Source organism: Mandrillus leucophaeus, unplaced genomic scaffold (genome assembly GCF_000951045.1).
Source record: "Mandrillus leucophaeus isolate KB7577 unplaced genomic scaffold, Mleu.le_1.0 Scaffold435, whole genome shotgun sequence".
Taxonomy (NCBI): Eukaryota; Metazoa; Chordata; class Mammalia; order Primates; family Cercopithecidae; genus Mandrillus; species Mandrillus leucophaeus.
This window is the reverse complement of record NW_012104643.1, coordinates 897930-915742: the sequence shown is the minus strand read 5'-3', so window position 1 is coordinate 915742 and position 17813 is coordinate 897930. Positions and strand designations below refer to the sequence as shown.

The 17813-nt window shown below is 55.3% G+C and overlaps 1 protein-coding gene across 1 annotated transcript in view; it reads right to left on the bottom strand.

Annotated features, from left to right (window-relative positions):
* Positions 1 to 4283: 4283 nt before the first annotated feature.
* The window catches only part of LOC105549364 (mucin-5B-like), a 133229-nt gene continuing 119699 nt past the window's right edge, over positions 4284 to 17813 (bottom strand). The window contains 19 exon segments of the mRNA XM_011993868.1: positions 4284 to 4472; positions 8316 to 8470; positions 9100 to 9217; positions 9911 to 10034; positions 10911 to 11013; positions 11248 to 11290; positions 11526 to 11648; positions 11769 to 11855; positions 12262 to 12381; positions 12947 to 12984; positions 13121 to 13225; positions 13606 to 13786; positions 14045 to 14076; positions 14547 to 14647; positions 15079 to 15148; positions 15386 to 15561; positions 15669 to 15894; positions 16053 to 16239; positions 16581 to 16834. Of these exon segments, the coding sequence (XP_011849258.1) occupies positions 4284 to 4472; positions 8316 to 8470; positions 9100 to 9217; positions 9911 to 10034; positions 10911 to 11013; positions 11248 to 11290; positions 11526 to 11648; positions 11769 to 11855; positions 12262 to 12381; positions 12947 to 12984; positions 13121 to 13225; positions 13606 to 13786; positions 14045 to 14076; positions 14547 to 14647; positions 15079 to 15148; positions 15386 to 15561; positions 15669 to 15894; positions 16053 to 16239; positions 16581 to 16834 (2432 nt within the window).

Genomic DNA, 17813 nt, shown 5'->3' with positions numbered 1-17813 from the left:
ACAAAATAAAGCAATAATGTAGGGCTGGGAGGGAGTAATTAGAATTATGTTGCTATTATAAGATACTTGCACTACTCATGAAGCAGTATAGTTTTATTTGAAAGAGGACTTTTATGTTAGTTGTAAATGTATATTGTGAACTCTAGGGCAACCATTAAAGAAGTAGTTTAAAAAGAAGTATAATTGATATGCTAAGAAAGGAGAGAAAATGGAATATAAAATTATTGGTAAAAACCACAAAAAACAGAAAAAGAGTAGAGACAAAAATAGTAGCAAAGAACAAGGGCAATGTATTAGTTTGATTTTATGCTGTTCATGAAGACATACTTGAGACTGGGTGATTTATAAACAAAAAGAGGTTTAATGGGCTCACAGTTCCACATGGCTGGGGAGGCCTCACAATCGTGGCAGAAGGGAAGAGGCACGTCTTACATGGTGGCAGGCAAGAGAGAGAATGAAAACCAAGTGAAAGGGGTTTCCACTAAAAAAAATCAGATCTCATAGAACTTATTCACTACCACGAGAACAGTATGGGGTAAACTACCCCCATGAGTCAATTAACTCTACCAGGTCCCTCCCACAATATGTGGGAATTATGGGAGCTACAATTCAAGATGAGATTTGGGTGGGGACACAGCAAAACCATATCAGGCAACAAATAGAAAATAGCAACAAACATGGTAGATATTAATCCAACTATAGCAATAATCATTTTAAACATCAATAGTCTAAAAACACCAATTAAAGACCGAGATTGTCAAAGCGGATTAAAAAGTAAGACCCAACTATATGGTGACTACAAGAAACTCACTTCAAATGTAAAGACATACATAGTCCAGGCACAGTGGCTCATGCCTGTAATCCTAGCACTTTGGGAGGCCGAGGCAGGTGGGTTACCTGAGGTCAGGAGTTTGAGACCAGCCTGACCAACATGGAGAAACTCAGTCTCTACTAAAAATACAAAATTAGCCGGGCATGGTGGTGCATGCCCGTAATCCCAGCTACTCGGGAGGTTGAGGCAGGAGAATCGCTTGAACCCAGGAAGTGGAGGTTGCGGTGAGCCGAGATCATGCCATTGCACTCCAGCCTGGGCAACAAGAAATGAAATTCTGTCTCAAAATAAATAAATAAATAAATAAATAGACACATATATATATATTAATGGTAAATGGAAAGAGAAAGATATACCATGATGAAAAGGAAAGCTACAGTAGCTATACTAATTTCAGACAGAGCAAACTTCAGAGCAAGGAAAATTATTAGGGATAAAGAAGGATGTTACATGATGTTAAAGGACTCATATCTCCAAGAAGATATAACAATCGTTAAAACATTTGTGTCTAAAAACAGCACATCAAAATACATGAGGAAAAATCTAATTGGCCGGACCCGGTGGCTCACACCTGTAATCCCAGCACTTTGGGAGGCCAAGGCGGGTGGATCATGAGGTCAGGAGTTCAAGACCAGCCTGGCCAAGGTGGTGAAAACCCATTTCTACTAAAAATACAAAAATTAGCTGGGCACAATGGCAGGCACCTGTGATCCCAGCTACTTGGGAGGCTGAGGCAGGAGAATCGCTTGAACTCAGGGGGCAGAGGTTGCAGTGAGCCAAGATCACGCCGCTGTACTCCAGCCTTGGCAACAGAGTGAGACTCTGTCTCAAAAAACAAACAAGCAAACAAACAACAACAACGACAAACTTAATTAAAACTGAGGAAAACACTCCAGAGACGTCAACACCCTTTATCAGAAATGGATAGATACAGCAAGCAGAAAAGAAGCAAGGACATAGCTGAACTCCACAGGACCATCAATCAGCTGAATATGAAGGACTCCTACAGATTAAATCACCCAACAACAGCAAAACGCACATTTTTCTCAAGTTCTCATGGAACATTTACTAAGATAGACCATATTCCGGGCCATGAAGCACACCTTCACAAATTTAAAATCATAGCGATCATACAGTATGATCAGACCGCAGTTAAATGAAATGAGAAATCAGTAATATAAAGACAGCTGGAAAAGATGACTGGGAAGATTGTAATGAATGGACTCTTTACAAAGGAGGGGCAGAGTTAAGTGAAAGAACAAGGTGTGGTGAAGCCCCAAGACATTTTTAGCTTTAGGAAGCTGCTACCACTCCTGGCCTTGAAAGGACAAAGGAAGGTCATAGTTACCAGAGAAAGGGACTTATTTGGCAGAAGTTGTGGTCTTACATACAGGAATAAAATCACTGCCAAACCACAGGCCTACAAGGAGGGATCTCAGAAAATAGATAACTCTGACCTTTCTTCTCTCCTCTCATCTCCTACAGGTGCCTCCCGTTAGCCCAACCAGGTGATACAGTCTGTTAGACACCAGCTTCCTGGGTCACAAAGAAAGGCAGAGAAAGACAGAGAGTGAATTGAGAAACTATACTACACATGCATCCAAATATTAGCCATAATCAGAAGATACAATTTTGTAATATATCATTGAAAAAAGCAACACGAATAAGGACAAAACATAGAAAATAAGATTTTTTTTTTTAAGTGGGCAAAAGTGTGAAGGAAAAATTATAAAACCTTACTGAAAGACATGAATGAAGACCTGAATAAATTGAGGACTATAAACCATATTCATGGATAGAAAGGGTCAGTATTAAAAGTATGTCAATTCTCCCCTAAATTGTTCTGCAAAAAACAATTTCCATTAAAACTTCATAAATGTTTTTAAAATGAATTTAACAAATGGATTCTAAAATTGATACAAAAAAAAAAAACCAAAAACAAAGGCTGAGTAATAGCCAAAACATAAAAGAAAGAGGAGAAGAAAGAGGCAGTGAAAGGAAAATGTCAAAGGAGATATGAAAATGTATTATAAAACTATAATGATTAACATTGCGATACGGGGATAGACAAATTTCACCAGTGCAACAGAACATGAAAATTTGATTTATGAGACTATTGTCACTGTTGAGCAGTTTGGAAAGGAAATATTTTTCAATATATGGGCCACACCAATTGACTATATGTATGAAAAAAATCCATTTGGACCTCTACCTTATGCCAAACAAAAAAGCAATTCTTAGTGGAATTAATCCAATACATATTTGATGAATTCAGTGTCTACATCATGTTTGGAAAGGATAAAATCAGGAAAAACGGTTGCCTCTCTTCCGATCCATCTTGGAAAGGTGGAGCAGTCATTGAGGTGTCAGGAGATACCCTGCATGATGAAAGGAGAGCCACTTGGCAGACCAAACATGGGAGGAAGGTGTTCAGCAGACCAAGGCTACCTGACAATCAGTCATGAAATAGACCTGAGAAAGGTAGGGGGCGAATGGGTAGAAGAATAAGCGTGAGGTAGGCCAGAGAGAGGGTTTTTGATGCTAGCGTGAGCATTAGGAACCATCACAATGTATAACAATGAGTCACCGTCATGGGGCTTTGAGGAGTGGAGTGGTGTGGCCTTAGAGGTAAGCGGAGACTACATCTTTGTCAAGAGAATTAAAGAAGGGGCGGCCGGGCGTGGTGGCTCACACCTGTAATCCCAGCACTTTGGGAGGTCGAGGTGGGCGGATCACCTGAGGTCAGGAGTTCGAGACCAGCCTGGCCAACATGATGAAACCCCATCTCTACTAAAAATACAAAAATTAGCTTGGTTTGGTGGCGCACGCCTGTAATCCCAGCTACTCGGGAGACTGAGGCTGGAGAATCGCTTGAACCTGGGAGGCAGAGGTTGCAGTGAGCCGAGATAATGCCACTGCACTCCAGCCTATGCAACACAGCAAGACTCCATCTCAAAAAAACAAAAAACAAAACCAAACAATAGAAAAACAGGGCATGTCACCCATTTCTTTGCTCACCATTATTGCATGTGTGTGACTGCCCTTGGCCACTGGTCACCTCTGTTAGTAGCTCATTCACAGAGGATCTGTGGGAGGTGACCGTCTCAGTCCCTGTATGTCAAAAATGTCCTTGTCACTCTTAAAGGACAGTCTAGTTGGGTGTAGAATTCTACGTTGAGTTACCTTTCCTCAGTGCTTTGAAAAATACCATGGCACCATCTTGCTGCATCCAGTGTTACTAATGAGAAACCAGATGCCTGTCTGGTTCTCATGCCTTTGTAGGTGAACTGCCTTGTCTTTCTGGTAGCTTTGAGGTTTTCTCTTTTTCTTGGGCGTATTTTTGCTTGGTCTGTCTTGGCACTCACTGGAATCTTTGAGTCTAAGACTTCATGTTTTTTGTTCTGAAAATATGGCCTCTCTTCCACTCTCTACTCTTTCCTTTTGGGGCTCACTAGAAAAAGTGTTGAGATTTCCAAATCTGTCCTCCATATCCTCTAATCTTAAAAAATAAAATCATCCTATTAAACCTGATAGCTTGAGCGCATGGCCTTTGTCTTTCTCTACTGACAGAGTGTTTGCTCTCTTTCAGGATGCTGGCATCTCTGAGCTGCTTGGTGGTTTCAGGATGAATGCCCATTTTCTATAAAGAAACGTGATGTAGTCAGGCTCTGTGTCCCCACTCAAATCTCGCCTTGAACTGTATCTCCCAGAATTCCCACGTGTTGCGGGAGGGACCCGGGCAAAGGTAATTGAATCATGGAGGCCAGTCTTTCCCACACTGTTCTTGTGATAGTGACTAAGTCTCACAAGATCTGATGGGTTTATCAGGGTTTCCACTTTTGGTTCTTCCTCATTTTTCTCTTGCTGCCACCATGTAAGAAGTGCGTGTTGCCTCCTGCCGTGATTCTGATGCCTCCCCAGCCATGTGGAACTGTAAGTCCAATTAAACCTTTTATTCTTCCCAGTCTTGGGTATGTCTTTGTCAGCAGTGTGAAAACGGACTAATACAGTAAATTGGTACCGAGAGTGGGGCATTGCTGAAAAGATACCTGAAAATGTAGAAGTGACTTCGGAACTGGGTAACAGACAGAGACTGGAACAGTGTGGAGGGCTCAGAAGAAGACAGGAAAATGGGGGAAAGTTTGAAACTTCCTGGAGACTTGTTGAATGGCTTTGACAAAAATGCTGATAGTGATATGAACAATAAGGTCCAGGCTGAGGTGGTCTCAGGTGAAGATGAGGAAATTATTGGGAACTAGAGCAAAGGTGACACTTGTTATGTTTTAGCAAAGAAACTGGTGGCATTTTCCCCCTGCCTTAGAGATTGGAACTTTGAACTTGAGAGAGATGATTTAAGGTATCTGGCAGAAGAAAGTTTTAAGCAGCAAAGCATTAAAAAGCTGACTTGGATGCTGTTAAACATTCCATTTTAAAAGGGAAACAGGCCAGGCATGGTGGCTCACACCTGTAATCCCAGCACTTTGGGAGGCTGAGGCAGGTGGATCACCTGAGGTCAGGAGTTTGAGACAAGCCTGGCCAACATGGAGAAACCCTGTCTCTACTAAAAATACAAAAATTAGCCGGGCATAATGGTTCATGCCTGTAATCCCAGCTAGGGAGGCTAAGGCAGGAGAATCACTTGAACCTGGGAGGTGGAGGTTGCAGTGAGCCAAGATTGCACCACCGCACTCCAGCATGGGTAACAGAGCAAGACTCAATCTCAAAAAAAAATTTTTTTTTTTTTGTTAAAGAGGAAAACAGAGCATAAAAGTTCAGAAAATTTGCAGCCTGATGATACAGTAGTAAAGAAAAACCCATTTTTTGAGGAGAAATGTAAGCCAACTGCAGAAATTTGCTTAAGTAGGAAGGAGCCTAATGTTAATCTCCAAGACCATGGGGAAAGTGTCTCCAGGCCGTGTCAGAGACCTTCACGGCACCCCCTCCCATCAGAAACCTGGAGGCCCAGGAGGAAAAAGTGGTTTTGTGGGCTGGGCCCAGGGTTCCTGTTCTGTGTGCAACCTAGGGACTTGGTGCCCTGCATCCCAGCCTCTCCAACTGTGGCTGAAAGGGGCCAAATTTAGAGTTCAGGCTGTGGCTTCAGAGGGTGGAAGCTCCAAGGCTTAGCAACTTCCACATGGTGTTGAGTCTGTGGGTGCACAGAAGTCAAGAACTAAGGTTTTGGAACTTCTACCTCAATTTCAGAACATGTGTGGAAATACCTGAATGTCCAGGCAGAAGCTTGCTGCAGGCATGGGGCCCTCATGGACAACCTCTACTAGGGCAGTGCAGAAGGGAAATGTGGGGTTGGAGCCCCGACACAGAGTCCCTACTGGGCCACTGCCTAGTGGAGCTATGAAAAGAGGGCCACTGTCTTCCAGACCCCAGAAAAGTAGATCCACCAACAGCTTGCACCATGAGCCTGTAAAAGCCACAGACACTCAACATCAGCCCATGAAAGCAGCCAGGAAGGAGGCTGTATCCTGCAAAGCCACAGGGGTGGAGCTGCCCAAGACCATGGGAACCCACCTCTTGCATCAGCATGAACTGGACATGAGACCTGGAGTCAAAGGAGATCATTTTGGAGCTTTAAAATTTGACTGCCCCACTGGATTTCAGACTTGCATGGGCCCTGTAACCACTTGGTTTTGGCCAGTTTCTCCCATTTGGAACAGCTGTATTTATCCAATACATGTACCCTCACTGTATCTAGGAAGTAACTAACTTGCTTTTGATTTTACAAGTTCATAGGCAGAAGGGACTTGCCTTGTCTCAGATGAGATGTTGAACTGTGGACTTTTGGGTTAATGCTGAAATTAGTTAAGACTTTTGGGGGCTGTTAGGAAGGCATGAGTGGTTTTGAAATGTGAGGACATGAGATTTGGAGGTTCCAGGGGCAGAATGATATGGTTTGACTATGTCCCCACCCAAATCTCACTGTGAATTGTATCTTCCAGAATTCCTGCACGTTGTGGGAGGGACCCAGGCAGAGGTAATTGAATCATGGGGGCCAGTCTTGCCTATGCTATTCTTGTGATACTGAATAGGTCTCACACGATCTGATGGGTTTATCAGGAGCTTCCGTTTTTGCTGCTTCCTCATTTTCTCTTGCCGCCACCATGTAAGAAGTGCCTTTCATCTCCCACCGTGATTCTGAGGCCTCCCGCAGCCATGCGGAACTGTAAGTCCAATTAAACCTCTTTTTGTTCCCAGTCTTGGGTATGAAGACAGTGTGAAAACAGACTAATACATCCCTGTAATCCCCACATGTCATGGGAGGGACACTGTGGGAGTGGTTGGATCCTGGGGGTGGTTCCTCCAGGCTGTTCTCATGATAGTGAGTGAGTTCTCACGAAATCTGATGGTTTCCTAAGCATCTGGCATCTCTCCTGCTAGATCTCATTCTCTCTCCTGCCACCTTGTGAAGAAAGTGCCTGCTTCTGCTTCACCCTCTGCCATGATTGTAAGTTTCCTGAGGCCTCCTCAGCCAGGCAGAACTGTGAGTCAGTTAGGCCTCTTTTCTTTATAAATTACACAGTCTCGGGTATTTCTTTATAGCAGGGTGAGAACAGCCTCATACAAAAGGCTTTGGGCCCCCCTCTCAGCACTTCCCAAATGTCTCCTTTTCAGGATATCTGCCGGCGGTGCGGATGATTTACTTTCCTGTTTTCGGTTGCTGCTATTTTAAAGTTTCTTTCTATCATTGTCATGATTTTGTGTCTGTGGGGGAAGACATGCCCACTCTTCCATCTGGAAACCAGAAATCCCTTTTAAAACATCTTTAAAATCTAAGTAACATTGGTTTGTATTCACTGTGTTTATTTTTGTAGTTCCTTGCTCTGGGGCATCAGCAGAGCCCTGTGGTTTTGAGTGTGGCCTTGACTCGGGCTGCCTGGGTGTGAGCCCAGCTTTCCCCCTGACAGAATGACACCTTCTCATTGTTTTGTGCCTCAGTGTTCCCATCTGTGGAGTGGGAGACACAATAGCAGACACCACACAGGGTATTGTCAGGATTGAATGATATGGTTCTGGGGCACAGGGACAGCACAGCACGGGCCTCTGAGAGGGGTGCTTGTACCCACACACTGACATACATGGGTCTAAGGAAACCATCGCACCGTGGGAATGACTGAGGTTTAGGAAACCATTTGTTTACACATGGCTGAATGCAGACCCAGGTCAGGCAGTGACCTGGTGCAACCTCCAGGGAATCAGCCTCGGAGACGCAGGGTAAACCTACAGAAGCTCACCCCAGTGGTGACCATCCTAGCCCACCACCCACCGGAGCCCACCTGCAACCTTGTCAGGTCCCCTGACTATCTCCAGCCCAGTCCTGGGGTGGCCGGCCCTGCTGGGCCTCAGCCAGGAGGGCAGGAGAGGCTGGAGCTTTGGAGCACTGGCAGGGGCCTGTCCAGGCCCCTAGGAGCTGGGAGCTCTGTAAATGTACAGCATGATAGCATCACTTCCTGGGCAGGGCAGGACCCACCCAAGGGCAGAGGGCAGAGGGCAGAGGCAGGCCCCAGTGTGGGGAAGGCCCCAGTGTGGGGAAGGCCCCACTCTGCACCCACAGCAGAGGCTTCCGCAGCCAGGCACGAGCATTGCTCTCGTCTCCCCAGGTCACAGTCTGCCTGTAACCGCCCCCTGCCCAGTAGGAGGTCATGTTGTGTCCAAAGCTCCCTCCATCCCACTGTGTTTAGGTCCTGGCTGGTACCACTTTCACTGTCTTCCCTGCCCACACCTGCAGCCCCAGCTGCCAACTCCACCTATTCCACAGGCTCCCCGATACCCTACCATCTGCACCGGGTGCTCTCTGCTCTGGACAGAGCAATGGAAAGGAAAGGCAGAAAGCCTTGCCTGTGTGTGTGGAGGCGGGACAGGAGGCGAGCAAGCTCACGTGTGGCTCGTGTAGCAAGTGGCCCAAGGAAAGCATTCCCGGGGAGGTGTGCATGGGACGGGGTGAAAAGCGGCCCCGCAGGGCCCAGCACCAGCCTGGCAGCATTGCGCCCGGCTCCATGCACCTGCCCTGGGGGGTGGCTGCCTCCCCGCTGACCAGGCCTGGTTGCCTGCTTGCCCCACTGACTGCCTCCATCTTCCTGCATGAGTTGGTTTCCTCACACAATCCCCCATACTGGAAATAACAGCCGGGGTGACCTCTGGGTCCTGGCAGCCCCCTGCCCCTCGTCCCCTGGGCAGTGCTCCCACAGCCCAAGAGTGACTCCCAGGGTGCCCACAGGGGCATGTGGATGACCAAGTGGCTCCTTGTCCCCCACCCTGCCTGGCCCTCCCAGAGGCTTCCTGGCCCCTCAGTGGCTGCTGGGGGTCCTTCACTGTCCCCCAGATGTGTTCTCCAGCCTGCAGGCCCCAGGCAAGCAGCTCACAGGAGACAGCCTGGGAGAGATGGTAGGCAAGAAAAGACATCCGGACAGGAAACATACTCGATGCTCAGCGTTTATTTGCAAAACTGGGCTGGGTTGAGCAGAGGGGGCTTTGGGATGCCGACCTCTCTCTGACCTGGCTGTTGTGACCTCAGCCCCGAGGTACCCTGCAGCAGGCAGGTCTAGCGCAGCTTCCTGGCAGCACCCGGCCTTGCCTGGACCAGCCTGTCTGTGCCCCAGTGGCCGGATGTGGCCAGCCGGAATCCGTGCTGCATGGGGACTCTGGCCATGGCAGGGACACACAGGCCCGCACATGCTTAGCTTGTTCCGGGGCGTCCCAGTGACATCAAGGAGGGGCAAGGCCAAGGTGGGCCACAGGCTCTCCCAGGACAGGACTCCTGAGCGGTGCCCTCCTGAAAGGGGTCCTGCTGGCCCTTCACCCTTCCGGGGTCCGGTTTCACCCACAGGGTGGGCAGCAGGAGCACAGAGGCACGGGGTGCCACACACAGAGGCCGGGGGGCTCCGCAGAGCAGGCCCAAGGTTTTCATGATCGGGCAATGCACGTCCTGGCTCCAGGTGGACAGAGAATGGGGATGGAGGCAGAATATCCTCAGACGGCAGTGGCCTCCTGGGCCAGGAAGCCGGGGGGGTATATGGGAGCCATGGGCGCAGGGACACAGAAGGGCGTGCAGCCACACTCATCCACATGGTTGTAGGTGTGCAGGACAGTCGAGCCGTCGGGACAGCGCAAGGGCACCGTCTCCTCGTGGACCCGCCTCTCCTGGCAGCAGGTGCACTGGTGCTGCATGGCCTGGGCCTCTGCCGAGTACCTGTAGACGCAGGGGGGCCCTCACATCGGCCACCTTGGCCCCGCCGTTTCTCTGCCCAGGTACACTGCCGCTTGGGCCTCTGGGGTCCTGGGCCAGACGGCCGTCCCCTTCTGTCCACAGTGGCCTGCTCTGTGGGCACGTGGGGCTCCACCTTCTCAGAACGGGCAGCTCTGGGCCCCAGGGTCCCTTGGCTCCCGGCTCTGTCTTCTGTGGCCTGCTCTTCGCCTGTCTGAACCAGCTCCTCCAATCCTGCTGACTCTGAGCAGTCCTTGACCCCTCCTCCTGCCTCTTCTAGCTAAGGGTCAACCCTCCTGGCCCTTCCTGCTGACAGCCAGCCACAGCGGCAAGTCATGGGGGGCTCTACAGAAGGCTCTGGTTCCGCCCACTCTCCCCGGGGGGACACCTGAACCTGGGTTCGCAGCTGGGAGCTCTGTGCCATGTGGCTCAGCTCAGCCGGGCCCAGGCTTTCTACCGATGGATGTGGAGAGGGGGAGCCCTGCTGGGGAGAGCGGCCCCAGGCTTTCTACCAATGGACATGGAGAGGGGAGCCCTGCTGGGGAGAGCGGCCCCAGGCTTTCTACCGATGGACGTGGAGAGGGAGAGCTCTGCTGAGGACAGCAGCCCCAGGCTTTCTACCGATGGACGGAGGAGCGGGGAGCCCTGCTGGGGAGAGCAGCCCCAGGCTTTCTACCGATGGACGGAGGAGAGGAGGAGCCCTGCTGGGGACAGCGGCCCCAGGCTTTCCACCGATGGACGTGGAGAAGGGGAGCCCTGCTGGGGAGCTCCTTCTCTCCTTCCTGGAGCTGGCATAGGCCCCCCTGACCCAGAGCAGGGTGCCAGCCAACTGACGGGCCAGGGCGGACCCACCGCACTCACCTAGACTCTCCGGGGCAGGAGCCCTCACAGAAGGTGATGTTGACCTCGGTCTTGCAGCCCCGGTGCCACAGGACGGTCGTGTTGACGCGGACCTGACAGAAGTCTGGGAGGAGGAAAGGCAGATGCAGAGCCCACTGGACCCTCACTCTGAGGGCCTGGACCTGCTGGGCCGACCCTCCCCATAGGACCACCCCTCCCAGGGCCCTCCAGGACCGAGGGTGGAGTCTGGACACCGGCATCACACTGCTGCCCAGTGCAGACGTCTGGCAGGAATGGATGGGCAGCGACGGGCTGGAGCTGGAGCTGGAGCTGGTGTGGGCAGGTGGATTCCACTTACCCTCCTCACAGGAGTAGCAGCAGCCAGTTTTCCTGAGGCTCCCCTGGGGGGCCAAAGACAGGGGGCAGGGCTGTGGGCGGGGCCTCCCTCCTGGGGAGAGGGAGCCACCCAGGCAGGGGCGTGGCCTCCCAGGCAGGGGTGGGGCCTCTCAGGCAGGGGTGGGGCCTCCCAGGCAGGGGCGGGGCCTCTCAGGCAGGGGCAGGGCCTCTCAGGCAGGGGCGGGGCCTCCCAGGCAGGGGTGGGGCCTCCCAGGCAGGGGTGGGGCCTCCAGCACACACCCTGCAGCTGGACACTTCTGGGCAGGATGCAGGCTGTGGGGTCAGCAAATAGACTCCGCTCTCGACCTCACAGTGGTACACGGTGCAGTTGTCCACACGGCTATTGACCCAGGTTTCGTTCAGCTGAAATGCAAGGGTGAGAGTGGAAGCTGAGTATCGATGATCTCTTGTGCGGAGCCCTGTTGGGGGTGAGGGTCTCCAGGGAGGGAGCTGAGCCCTGCCCCCACATGCCTCTGCTGTTACCTGGACTGGCGGACCATCGGGCGTGAGGCAGGCGGTCTGCACGCACTCCCCACAGCACTGCCCGGCCACGCTCTTGTACTCAAAGCCCTGTGGGGACAGGAGGGGCATCAGGCCCTAACCCTCTCCTCCAGTGCATGCCCCAGCCCAGCCTGCCCTCCTGTCTATACCCCAGTGGCCCAGGGGTCCTTAGCCCTGTCCCTGCCTGGGTCTATACCCGAAGAAGTTGCCCCCACCCAGTTATCCTGGCTCAGCCTCACCCCAGTTTCCAGCACCTTCTCTGTACCTACCCCTGCCTTCCTGGAACCTGATCCCAGACCCTGTCCCTAGCAGCCTGCAGGGCCTGTCCCACCCCCAGCCCCCCTCAGTCATTCTCCTACTTCATGCCCTCCCTTTGGGAACAAACAAGACCCCAGCAATGGCTAAGCTAGAGAACCCCAGGGAGCCGGGATAACAGTGACTCGGGGCTGGGTCTGCCCAGCAGCTGTGGGCTCACCTGGGGGCAGGTAGTATTGTGGCAGGTGTCCTCCCGACATTGCACTGTTGGGTCCTGGGTGTCCCCAGAGAGGCAGGTACACATGTGGCAGGGAAGGGCCCCTGGGAAGATTGCACCAACCTGCAATGGGTGGGAGGGTGGCACTGAGGGCACCGGTGGGGCACCAGGGCCAGGACTCCTCCCCATGACCCGTTGGGGCCCGCAGGGAGTTGTTCCTTCCTCAGATGGAGCGTGGATGCACCCCTGGCTGAACGTGGACCCAGGCAGGCAGGGAGCCGATGCACACAGGGACCAACACAGGGACCACAGGTGGGCAGGGAATCTGGGCAGGAAGAGACCCCTTATGGGCAGGAATCTTGGTGGGCAGAGACCCCGTGGGGGCAGGAATCCGGCGGGCAGGAATCCGGGTGGGCAGGGACCCTGGGCAGGCGTGTGCTGCCCCCAGGCAGTTGCTAGGAGCCCCTGAAGGGACCTCTCAGAGGCAGCAGGTGTGGAACTCAAGGCTGTCGACGTCAGGTGCCCCCGAGTCCAAGCATGTCCCAGCTCTGACCTGCCCAGGGCCCTTGTGCGGATCTGCCCTCATGGCAGGAATGTCAAGACAAGGAATGGGGCTCAGAGGGCCCCGGGGCATCCCACACACATGTTCAAGTCCCAGGGCCACACCCGCCCGCTGTTGTGCCCTTACCCCATAGAAGATGCCGTTGTAGGAACACAGCTGAGGTTCTGGAAGGAAAGGGAGCTGAGCCCATGACCGATGGCAGGGAGCATGTGCCCCAGCGCCCCCACCGTCCTGCACCCCCTACCCCCGGGTGAGTGGCCACCCACAGCCCGGCCCCAGTCCCGCCCCAGCCCCGCTCACTGCAGAGGAGGGTGGGACAGCAGTCGCCCTCCTTCTGGGTGCTGATCAGCTCCTGCCCTGGCGGGCACACGGGTGGGCTCTGGTGACAGGTGCTTGTGTTGCATACTGCGGGAGGACGGAGGGCTCTGTCTGGGCGTTGCTCACTCCTCCTCCCGACCACTTGTTCCCAGTGTAAGTCGCAGGCGTGCTCTTCCCTGAGGACCTGACTGCTTCACAGCCCCTCGGGGCTCCCTCCAGGCCCCTTGGTTGACCACCTCCCCTCTGCTTCCCACGTCCCCGGGCCACTCCTGGGCAGGCCTGAGGTCACCAGCCTCATGTTTAGGAGGAGAATAATGCACCTGGAGGCCATCTCTGCTGAGTGGTCCTGTCGTCGTCACACCAGGACACTCCTCTGCTCTGCTGTGCCCACCCCACAGGCCCCTGGTGGGCACCGGCTCTGTCCCCCATCACCCTACGCCAGGCACCTCTGCTCCACAGGGTCTTACCGCATACGGTCTCAGGGCAACAGGGGTCATTGGCCCGGGGCCTGGTCACGGTCACGAAGCCGGGGTGGCTGCACGGTGGGGGGGGACCCTGGGCCTCACAGGGCAGGGGCTTGCACTGCACCGACATTGAGCCCTCATCACACACGCAGGACTGGCAGTTGCTGTTCCACTGCTGCCCGGGCTGGAATGGATTGAGGGGGTCCTTGAGGGTTCCTGGACAGGCACAGGTCAACCCTGGGCATCTGTCTGGCCACCCCCTCCCTTGGGCTGGTACCCGAGTGGCCCAGATTGGGGGGGCAGGAAGCCCACACCAGCCACCAACACGTCCATATCACATTCGGGCGCCCCACAGCTGCCCTGTGGGGTGGAGATGCTCCTTCGCTCCCTCCCTAAGCTTGCAAGAGGGTGGGGTAGGGCAGGTGGGGGTGGAGCCACTCACAGATTTGGGAAACCCATCAGGTCCCACGCAGGCTGGAAAGGAAACAGTGCGGCGTCACTGAGGGTGCTGAGGTTGCAGGCGGAGGGGCCTCTGGCCACGGGAGGTGCTCTCAGGCCTGGCGCCTGCTTCCCCCGTGGGATGGAAGGCCCTGGAGAACTTCCAGGGTGTCAGATGTGACTGGAGCTCAGGCCAGGGCACTGTGAGCCCAGCTGTCAGTGCATGGAAGCCTCGGCCATGATGGTGGGAGGCAGGGCTCAGGCAAGGGACCACCGCAGGATCACACAAGGACGGAGCCTCCCAGTGGGGCTTCAGGGGACCGTGGGGACTCTACAGGGCTCAGGGCCACAATAGGGCCATCTTGTGCCTCTGGGGGCGCAGAATAGGTCACAGGGGTCCGCTGGGCAGAGGGGAGAGCATGTCGCAGGCCTGGGAGGCCTCTCCCACCCTGCGTGTGCTTGGGTCGGGCCCAGTGAATTGTCCTGAGGCAGGTGGAGGAGCTTACTGCAGTCCTGCACGCAGGTGCCCGTGTGTGCGCTGAAGAGGATCTGGTCCCCGGGGCAGAAGCAGCCCTCCGCCAGCCCCTCCAGTTGTGGGTTCTGGTTCCTGCAGGGCGACAAGAGAGGCCCTGGGACCTAGAGATCCAGGAGGCCTCCCGGTACTGTCATCCACGGGAGTCCCCAGGATGGGCAGTGGGGAGCGGGGAAGGAGACGAATGGGTGGAGTGCGGGACTCAGAGTGGGCGGGGCTGGGGGCGGGGCTGGGCGGGGCTAAGGGTAGTCTGGGATGGGTGGGACTCGGGGGCGGGGCCAGGTGGGGATGGGGGGCCAGGCCTAGCCAGGGATGTGCCCCCTGCCTGACTCTTGTCTCTAAGGCATCTGGGAGCAGCAGGGGATGTTTTCCAAGGAGTCCTGGGCTCAGGGGCACCCCAGAGATCTGTGACTCCCAGCGGGACACCCTCTGGCCTCCTCCTGCTCCCCCCGACCTGTCAGGCAGGCCTGGGTGGTGGGGACGGCACCAGCCACCCCTGTACTCACCTGGAGTTGCAGGAGGCAGGCTGTATGGGGCCGCACGGCTTGTACACTTTGGTGGGTGGGCAGGTGAGATCTGTGGGCACAGAGAGGTGTCAGACAAGCTGAGAGGTCTGGGGAGCCCAGGGCCACCCCCACTGACCACACAGGCCACTCAGAGAGGCCGAGGAGTCTGGGGCCCAGGGCCGCCCCCACTGACCACACAGGACACTCAGAGAGGCCGAGGAGTCTGGGGCCCAGGGCCGCCCCCACTGACCACACAGGTCACTCAGAGAGGCCGAGGAGTCTGGGGCCCAGGGCCGCCCCCACTCACCGCACAGGCCGCCGGTTGCACCTCGCCAGTCACTGCACACTCCCCGGGCGCGGCAGAGCGCTGCGTAGGCCTCCAGGCTCTGGCAGGGCACCTCGGGGCGGCCCTGGCAGCCGTCGCTGATGCAGGCATTGAAGAATGGGCCCGGGGGCACAAGGTCGTGGCACTCGGCAAAGACCCTGTGGGGCAAAGCAATCAGCACGCCTCAGCCCGGCCCCAGGGAGCTGCCTGTGTGGGGGCAGGCGGGGGCGCCCCAAGGCCTGCAACCCCCGAGGGGAGGACTCACTGGCTCAGCATCAGATCACAGAGTGGTTGCGGCGGGCACGGGCTGGGGGTGGGTGCACTAGACACCGGGGCCGGGGGACTGGCAGTGGGGGGCGTGCCGGTCGGGGCCCAGCAGCCGTCCTTTCTGCTGTCAGGGACCAACCAAGTCTTGGCCATGTCCTTACAGCTGGTGGCAGTGGTTCCGTCCCGCTGGAGACAGTCGTCCCTCTGGTTGTTGGTGCAGGTGCCTGCGGGCAGGGTGTCACCGCGGGGCTGGAATCCGGGGAGCCTTTCACAGCCCCCACCTGCCTCCCCCACTCATTCCCCTCCCCGGGCTTCCCCTATGTTCACTGGGTCGCAGGCCCAGCAGCAGCCCTGGCCGGGGCAGGACCCGCCGCCCACTCACCGCACTGGCCCTCGGTGTTGTTGTGGAAGAGGCTGTAGGGCAGCCGGGCCTGGAAGATGTGGCCATCGAAGGTGACGCTCACACCCAGGGCAGGAATGTCCACGCGCATGGTGGTGGTCCCCGTCACAGACACAAGCACGCCGTTCTTGCTGAAACCGCTGCTCACCGGAATTTGGTCAAACAGGATCTGGGGGAATCCGGGGGATCCCTGAGCTGGGAGGCAGTGCCAGGTGGGCTCGGGGAGTGGGGTTTGCCTTTGGGGCTCTGCTTCGACGTGCAGAGACCCCCCTGTATATCCCTCACCCCAAAGCCCAGATCTTGCCTGAGGGCCTGGGGTCTCCAGTCGACTGCATTTAGGCCACAAGGTGTGCTCGGCCTAAGGCGGCCCCACAGGCCTTCCCTGCCCCCTGGGAGCTGTCTTGGGCACAGGGCCATCGCTGCGGCACCTGGGTCACCCGGCCTGCAGTCGGCCTGCCCAGGTGTGGTTGGGACTGGGCCAACACTGTGCCACCCGCAGCCTGGACTCACCAGGTCCTCCTCCTTCCCATGCACCGTGGTGACGGTGAGGACGATATCCATGGACTTGTAGTGGATGCTGAGGGCGCGGGAGCAGCTGGCGGCAGCGGCAGAGGCCACGCAGTAGTGGTTGTCCAAGTAGAGGCTGAGATTCCCAAGGCGTGCGTGGATCTCTCTCATGAGGACATAGGTGCAGTTGCCCTCAAAGGTGTAAGAGGTGCCGTCAAAGGTGGAATAGTGGGAACTGCCCCACACACTGCAGATGCCTGCGGGACACAGACGGACGGGCCGGCAGGCTCCTTGGTGGTGCCCTCGCTCCCCAGGCGCCATGGCAGCCAGCATCACCACCGTGACTGCCGCCTCGGGGAGCGACTGAAGCCCTAGGGCCTCAACTGCCTTGTCTATAAAATGGGTCCAGTGTTTGCAATGGTGTCCCCCAAAATCTATGGCCACCCCAGAACCTCTGCATGTGGCTTTGCCGGGAGAAAACGTCTTTGCAGATGGGGTTAAGGGAAGCATCTTGAAGTGACATCATCGGGGACTAGCTGGGTGGGCCCTCAATCCAATGACCAGTGTCCCCACAGGAGACAGAAGAGACACAGACAGAGAGGGGAGGCCACAGAGAGACAGAGGCGGGGACTGGAGGGATGCGGTCACAGCCAAGGGACACCTGGAGCCCCCAAAGCTGGGAGAGGCAGGAAGGACCTCCCCAGACCCTCAGCAGGGAGCATAGCCCTGATCTCAGACTTCCAGCTCCAGGACGGAGAGTGAGTTTCTACTGTCTAAGCTCCCCAGCTTGTGGTGGTTTGGAACAGCAGCCCTGGGCCAAGGACGTGCGGAGGAGAGAGAACGCCGTCACCTCTTAGCGGCGGGTCCCGCACAGTGATGGAAGCCGCTGTTAGGACCCAGGAGATAAAAGCTCCTCTGGGCTCCCACTTCCATCCTGAGCTTCTCCAGGCCCCAGAAGCCCCTGGATGGGGTCCCTTTCAAACCACACAGGCTGATGTGCAGACAAGCTCAGCAACCTGGCCTCTGCTCCCTCTCCTTTGGGCTGTGTCAGCATTTTCAGCCCTGTGGACACAGAGCCTGCATGCTAAGAGCTCACACAACGTGCACCACTGAGGCCCAAGACAGCATGGTACAAGATGGTTTCCTGAAGGGATGCCACCGATCTACCAAACACCCCCACCACGCCCCACCACCCCCGCCATGCCCTACTGCACCCCACCATGCCCCATCACACCC